This window comes from Echinococcus granulosus (assembly GCF_000524195.1).
Source record: "Echinococcus granulosus chromosome Unknown EG_S00096, whole genome shotgun sequence".
NCBI lineage: Eukaryota > Metazoa > Platyhelminthes > Cestoda > Cyclophyllidea > Taeniidae > Echinococcus > Echinococcus granulosus.
In genome coordinates, this window is record NW_020170476.1 from 229,728 (window position 1) to 237,364 (window position 7,637).

The following is a 7,637-nucleotide window of genomic DNA, read 5'->3' on the forward strand; positions in this document are numbered from 1 at the left end:
TCTCTAGTGCGCACTGAACGTTTGGATGTCTGCCAGTCGTATCCCTCAGAAGGTGACTTCGACTGCGCTGTTCCGGATATTGAATCCAGAACTTTTTGTTTGGCCTGTAAGTACTTCATCTTCCATCATATTTCCAACTACTTTCCAAGAATAGACCTGTTATTTTATTTGGCTTGGCTAGCTTTGGCTTCTGCATTGCCTACTTATCTATAAGTTACTTTTCATCGGGATCGTCATCCACCGAAGAATCTTCGGCCCCAAAGTTGAAGTCTAACTGGGATTAAAATGTACAATTGCAGTCTCTATTTTCCGCTGACTACACTATTCACCCAGCCCCCTTCTGTATTTTTAAAGTGCGAGGATATTGATGAAGAACGTCTTATAGCCGAAGCCGAAGCTATTCTAGATCGCAATGAATCGCTTATCAAGTCAAATGTAAGTTTTCCGAGAATCTATTATTGGTTGTAACAGAATTCATGGCCAAGTATTTGTGCAAATGTTTTAATATTGCTACTGACAATCGGATTGGCATATAACTTGTAACTACTTCATTTCCTATCAGGCTGCTGATCAGCTACAACTTAGTCCAGGTCATCGAGCTGTCTTTATCGGTCGAGCCCCTGTAGACTCACAGAGGTCTCACAACCAGATTCAACCAACACATAGCAACTCTCACGTGGCTAGTATTTCCTCTGACTCTTCTATATCCTCCTCTTCCTTCTCTGAGGTCGATCCCAGCCATGCAGACTCAGCCTTGACACAACCAACCTCCGTCGCTGTCGTTGCCGGTGGTGGTGACGTTGGTAATGTCGGTGCCTCTTCAGAGACTGGTGTTGGCTACACCACGAACTCAAGAGCTCTTCTTGACCCCTATGACACTTTCTGGTAGTGTCAAAATGACCGTTTTTTGTGTTTTGGTTTCTGTCAAATACAGTGCCATTTTTCTCGAGTCGTCTTCATTTATGTATGCATTTTGGCTAGGGACTCAATACTTAAATTGTTTCAGTAGAGATGTTGATGCATTTCGTTTGGGATCAATTTCTGTAGGATGGAGCTTCTAGAAGGCGCGTCTTTTTCTGACACACAGACATCTAGTAGTGGTATTTGGTCGGTATTTTGGGGGATTTGTATATCGATGCAGATCTGCACCCGGTGTGGAAATTTTTGCCCAATTGGAAAGGTGACCAGTTGCACATCTTCAGGTGGGATTATCCTCATCTCTTTCAGGTTCGACCCCTGCCACCAGTGAAGAAGCCTTGGAGCCTCGCTAAAAAGGCCTTGGTGACCTTTCTCACTGCAAGTGGGACCTTCGTCATCTACAAACTGGTTGTCAAAGCACCAACTTATGAAGGCCCCGAAGTGGATCTACGGGGCAAGATCATTGTTGTTACTGAGGCCACCAGTAAGTTTTGCTGCATCCATGACTATGTTCACAACTGGATTGCAGTAACAAACTGATTTATGGTTTGGTAGTTTTTCACACACCCTATCATCTGCGTATAGACGAGTTAAAAGTCAGGTTATATTAGTCAGAGTACGCAGTGCCGAAACCTAAACTGGAGTTACTACTGCTTTGCGGAGGTGTTCTTGTGCATGCATGCTGTTTCAGGTTTTACAAAGCTGAGCATTTGTAAATAGTCTTGCATTTGCGTACTAGTAATTAAACACTCGTGCGTTTCTCACAAATACTGTTTTTTTTTCCACCCTTCTATTTTTTCTCTCTTGCTGTCTCTTTCGCGTTTGTGGGTGGAGGTGGTGGATGTTAAGCTGTCTACATGGTAAAAGTAATTCAGCAACACATCTTTGCAGCGAACCAAGTGGACTTTCTTCTTTCCGTTTCCAAGGTCGAATGTCACGAAATCTCCTTGAAGAGCTAGCAAAACGCAGGGCCACTCTGGTGCTAACATCACGTTCTATGGATGATTGTGAGAACACGCGTAGTCGCTTGATGCGATGGGTACCAGGAACCGAGGAAGTTAACATAGATTGTCGTCGTTTGGATTTGGATAGCTTGCGGTCAATACGTCGGTTTGCAGGCGCTATCATTAAAGACTACCCCAAGGGTATCAATCGTCTGCTCATCCAACCACCGGGTCTTCTCTCCGGTGTGATTCCCGGTGAACGAAGGCTCACTCATGACGCCTTCGAGCATCAACTGGGCACAAATTTTTTCTCCTTTTATCTTCTCACACGTCTCCTCTTGCCTTCTATGAGCGGTCAAGATCGGGACGCCAGGGTTGTATTTACCATTGACACACGTGCTGCTGGGTTCGCTGAAGCCTCGGCTGAGAAAGATCCCATCACCGGTGCTGTGCGTCTCCCAATTGATAATTGGAACTGGAACGAGGGTTACTCTCCCTCCGCGGGGTATCAGAGGGCACAGTGGGCGCTTCGTCTCTTCGCTGAGTGAGTCTAACTTTTGTAAGAGGTCCCACCAACTGCACACATAGATTACGGGTTGCTGTCCGATCCGCAGTACTCATGATTGGTGTGAAAGGAAAGGAGCTTAACTATCAAGTTAAAGGAAGGCGTGGTTATGAGGAATTGTGGTTGTTTGTTGCAGCCATAACTGTTTCAGTGCTGTGGCATGGTTAATTGACAAGGCAGTGTTGTGCGTTCTTGTACTTGATTGACCTTATAAGGAGAACGCACACTATAAGTGAAAGTGTGACCTTCGGAAATTTGTGCAAATGTGGGGCGCTTAAGCGCAGCCACGCGTGAATATAAAACGGGAATGGATGGATAAACCCCAAGTCAACGAAATACAGGTTAATGGATGGCTTGTATGCTACATACAGCGACTAGGTGTGTTTTAAATTCACTTGGGCGCAGCCCTTGAATCATCCCCCTCGCTCCCTGCGACACACACCAACGGGCAAGCACAGGGGCGCACGCACGCACGCATGCGCGTACGTGCATCCACGTGAGAGTGGAAGCGCTTTTGCCCTCTCTCGCTCCTAGGCTGTCTCACTTGCCGGACAACAACAAACATGGGGATGTATTTTGCATCATGCTTATCATTCTTGCCACTTTGCGTACTCTACCAAGCTCTCCACCTCTCCAACTCTCCAATTAGCTGGGCTAACACGTTCGCGTGCGCACGTGCACGTACGCGCGTCTGTTCGATGAAAGGCGACCGACTACGGCACTTTCCATGTTTCAACCACTGCACTGCCTGTGTGTGTGTGCTAGGCTGGTGGTGGTTTGATATGCGATTTAACTAGCCGCCGTTATATGACAAACTTCCTGCCGTTTGCACAGGGGCTGAGAGAAGGCGATGTGTAGAAGTGGCTACGCACTGACATAGACACCCCGGTCTGTCTGTACCACACTTCCACTCACAAATTATGTTTTAGACTGACAGACAGGCTCGTAAACAGCCCAGTGCTGCCACGGGATTAATGCTTATTCACTCTCAATGCTAGTTTGATGCATCATTTGGGGTTAGTGCGTGTGTTTGGTCACCCGTTTTATCTAATGTGTGATCCCGATGATGGAAAAGGCCTCAAAGGGGGCAACTCGAAGGTGATAAGTGACGAGGTTGTGCTTCATTCCAGCAGTTATGCGAGTAGCATGTCTAGAGGTAGACATGCAAGCATTTGTATGCGGAGTCGGGTTGGAATGATTAGTCATGCGATGTAGCGGCGGAGACTGTGTGTGTGCGTGCGTATGTTTATTTGTGGAGTAGTCTCACCCATACACGCACACACATGCCAACACACTTCAGCTAATTTAAAATACGTTTCCCGTTTTGTATGTGAAAGGGTATGAACATGAAGCTAGCTTGTTTACGAGGCAAACCCTGGCTATTTCTCTATTCAGTGAGTTGGCCAAACGGACAGCCGAAACAGGCCCAACCGTGGTAATAGCTGATCCCTTGGTGAATCGGACCTCATCACCTCCTGAACTATCCGGTGAAGTGAATTGGATTGCCCCTCTGCGATGGTTTCGAAACATTGGCAGGAGCTACCTCAATCTAGGCCACCTAATCATCCGCATTGCCCCCCAGCGCGTCACAGCCACAGAGGTGATGTGCACAGTGGCCACGATGGAGAGCTTGGGGCTATTGGAGGGTGTCGCCACTGAAGCACCTACTTTCCAAAAGTTGAAAAGGAAGGAGCCGCGGACCGACAATGTGGACAGGTCTGAGGCCAGAGATCTACTGTGGAGATTGGGGGAGAAATGGACCCATCTGGATACCCATCCCGAGCCCGTGCCCCTACCGCCTAGATTTTGAGACGTTTTATGATCAATACAAGCTCAGTTAGGGGTTAAAATGGCGATTTCTTGACGAATTTTTGGAGCTCGCTTAAGCATTACTCGTTTAGAGAACCAAGTAGACGAAGAAGCGGGGAGAACAGCCAACGGAATTACCAGCGTGCATAAAAATACGAGCCACCTCACCTGTGTTACGGGAATAAGTTGCCACGTGGCAGCCGAGCTCAAGCTTGACAGAAGATAATACATGTAGCCGCTGACAATCGCAACCGAAAAAGAGACTACATGTGATCACAAGCAGGCAGGTGGTGCCCCCGAACTAACCAAGTAGCCATGTGAATCGTCGGCTCAGATGATTACATCCATAACTGTTGCTAAATACCTAAACGCGGAATACCGTCAGGTGACACTGCACCAGGGAATCCTTGCAATCCTAACCAGATTAAAGTAAACAATGGGCACCAGCGTCAGCCAATACGATTAAGGTAGGTGCCCACCCCGTAGGCAAGAGAAAAAAAAGCGACGAACCCGCTTTACAATCAGACATAAGAGCCTGAACTTTATTGAGTATAGGAAAAATCTCCACATAGTAGAAATGCAGAGGAGGCATGCAAGTACCCAAAATGTGGAGATGAGTGTACGCAATTGGGCAGAGACTAACGCTCGGCTAGTTGTATGGGCGCAAATACTTTAATAATATATAGGTATATAAGAGTATAAATCTGACCTTTAGATAGGGGCGGGGCGCGACAGCTTACATCCATTACATGTACCAAATGAACATTAACGACTAAAGTGTAGAAGCAGCACTTCTCCAAAAGATTACAAATATATAACGGATCTGATATTAATAAGCAAAGGGTGGATAGGTGAGTAGGGTAGAGAGGCTGCAGACAAATGGGTCGTTACAGAATGGTGGAAGAGGAAATATACAACGGACAGAGAGGTGAGAGAGCGAGACAGAGAGCGCAATGTAAAAAGGTGCCAAAACGAAACAAATATGGGAAATTATTGGAGGATCCGAACAGGCAAGCGCTCACATTGGCTTATACTGTGTACAGATTCGTGGGATTTGTGAGGACGGACAAATGCCGAAACAGAACTATGTACGCTTGGAAGTCACCAGGCTGATGGAAAAGGTGAGTGATAGTGCTGCTGTATAGACCCTATTGAGATACTCCTTCTGCTGCAGGGGGTTTATCAGCTGGAACTTCCTCGCTCTTCTGTTCGGGGCCTACAACAGCAGGTTGCTCGTTGGCAGACTCATCGACAGCGCTATCTAAAACCCCCCAAAACGTAAAAGCAATCACTATCAGAAAATGAAAGCTGCAAAATAAGCAATGCACTCAACTCACCGCCCTTGCACAGTTCCTTGGTGTCAGTACCATTCGCGGGGGGCTTGTCCCCCGATGTAGCAGCACTATTCTCTGGAACGGCAGCTGGAACATCATCTTTCGAAACTTGAACGTAGTTAACAAGCAATTGGCCGTCTTCACCTTGAGCAGAGATAGCCGACTTGACTTCTTCACTATCTGAATGAGGCACATTCGACTTTTCGACAACTTCGAAACCAGCCTCCCTCGCAGCTGTTAAAAAAACTAAGACGATGAACGGACTTCACACTGTTAAATCATTGGAATTTAGCAGGAGTACATCTGATACGAACAAAACCGACTTGATCTTCCACGACAACTCCCGAGTAGATTTAAATAAACCCAAATTAAACTCCGTGTATTGGTAAAAAAGGATCCAAGCACACCGGTTCTAATTAACTTGCTGTCGGAACTAGAAAATACTAAAAGGCAAATACAGCTGCAGTGAAAAGTGAATACCAGGCCTAATTTAAGTAACGTGACCAAGAACATAGGTTTTAAAAACACCTAGGGTTAAGAATTAACAAATGTTCATCAAAACTACCTTCAAATTCCATCTTTGATGTTCCTTCATCGTTCGCCGCTAATTCGTCTTTACCTCCTGACTCCTGGGCGCTTCCGGGTAGGTTTGCCGAAGATTCCATGGTTTCTAAGACCGTGTTAACTAAAAAACACTCATCAACCTTCAAGTTTCTGCTTCTTTTCTACTGGCTCTCCAAGTGAAGCATCCTTGTAAGTACCCTCAGTCCCATTGTGATCAACCTTGTCTTCAGCGTTCTCCACTTTACCTTCCGAAGCTCTCTACATGCACTCACTATATATTCCACAATTACCTTTGAAGATCGCCGTGTCTTCTTAACGGGAGAAGGTGTAGGTGTTTTATTTGCGCTGGCTGCAGCAATACGTGCACTCTGACGCCTAGGGACGGGGCTATCACTTTTATTCGAACTGCGGCGTGGCATTATGAGCAAAGAATCCTCTGTATGAAATGAAGTAGTACGTAAAGCTTCGCCACATGGTTATTAATAAAAAACGTTGTATATTAAGCGGAATATCTGAAATACAAATAAGAGAATCTCACGCTTAACGGTTACGCGCAAACAGGGATGTACGAACTGGCGAAGATAACTTAAACAAACTATTATCTTCGCTCTCAGTGAACAGCCAAAACAAGAGCATTTTAGGTAAATATAATAAGCAAAGCTAAATAAAAATTTTTTTTATTAGTGTTTTGCGTCTAAGTTAGCAAACAGGTGCAGAGGATTTTATGCTAACCACCTCTTTGTAGGAATTTGTGGAACACTTTTGTGCTGAATCAAAAAACTTAGTTAACACACACCTTCTTAAACATTTTAGTGCTGGTATACGGACTGCAATAATATTGAGTTTGCTATAATTCCATCTTACGGCTAACAGAGGAAATCATTTCTCAGTGGACTCCTCTAGTTTCGCAAACACAAATATGTAATACGATGGTGGTTTGTCCCTCGGTTCCGGTGAGGCGCCACTTTTGTGCTTCGAATTAGCCCCCTTGTACCTCGCTGGGTGGGCTGGCCTTTTGGGCCATGCCAATAGCCCAGACACCTTCTCCGTGCCGAATACATATATTCTGCCCGAGTATTGTGTCTTCTTTCGTCTTAAGGGAGTCTCGGGACGCTACATTGGTGGCAGCGGAAAGCGAACCCGATCTTAAAGGACATGTATCCTGATTTTCCACTTCTGCGTGATAAGCCTTAGTGGGACGGAAGAAGTACATATGCTTCGGATGGGAGAATGGTGATGACCCCTAACAGAAGGGTTGGTGTTGACGTCTACCTTCGGCATCCCTCCCAGTCCCGTGTTCTGCAGAAAAGCTATTAACAACTGAAGCGACACTAGCCGTGAACCATCTGGAAGTTTCGTTACGGATTTCCCCTACCGTCCCTCATGGACCTGTTTTAAATCTTGTAATTCCTTACTCAAGTCTGCTTTTAGGCCAGTGTTCCTGCATCTATCTATGGACACCCATGATGGCCGGCGCAGTTCCCCGTCCTGAATGAAATCCCC

General features: G+C 46.0%; 3 protein-coding genes across 3 annotated transcripts in view; 2 read left to right on the top strand and 1 right to left on the bottom strand. All coding sequences in view use genetic code 11, as the record gives it.

Moving 5' to 3' along the window:
• Positions 1-25: 25 nt before the first annotated feature.
• On the top strand, positions 26-4,237 carry EGR_08114 (Retinol dehydrogenase; the record flags this gene model as incomplete). The annotated part of the gene is made up of 6 exons (XM_024497363.1): positions 26-106; positions 355-435; positions 563-885; positions 1,203-1,402; positions 1,845-2,406; positions 3,823-4,237. The coding sequence occupies 6 exons, from the start codon at positions 26-28 to the stop codon at positions 4,235-4,237; spliced, it is 1,662 nt and encodes a 553-aa protein (XP_024348234.1).
• Positions 4,238-5,384: 1,147 nt separating this feature from the next.
• Positions 5,385-6,770, bottom strand: EGR_08115 (hypothetical protein; the record flags this gene model as incomplete). The annotated part of the gene is made up of 6 exons (XM_024497364.1): positions 5,385-5,497; positions 5,574-5,804; positions 6,136-6,240; positions 6,275-6,392; positions 6,425-6,570; positions 6,686-6,770. 6 exons carry the CDS (start codon positions 6,768-6,770, stop codon positions 5,385-5,387), a joined length of 798 nt encoding a protein of 265 aa, XP_024348235.1.
• A 600-nt stretch (positions 6,771-7,370) lies between these two features.
• The window catches only part of EGR_08116 (hypothetical protein), a gene marked incomplete at both ends in the record, with an annotated part of 2,314 nt that continues 2,047 nt past the window's right edge, over positions 7,371-7,637 (top strand). Inside the window, one exon of the mRNA XM_024497365.1 lies at positions 7,371-7,430. Coding sequence (XP_024348236.1) covers positions 7,371-7,430 — 60 coding nt within the window. The remainder of the gene's footprint in view (positions 7,431-7,637) is intronic.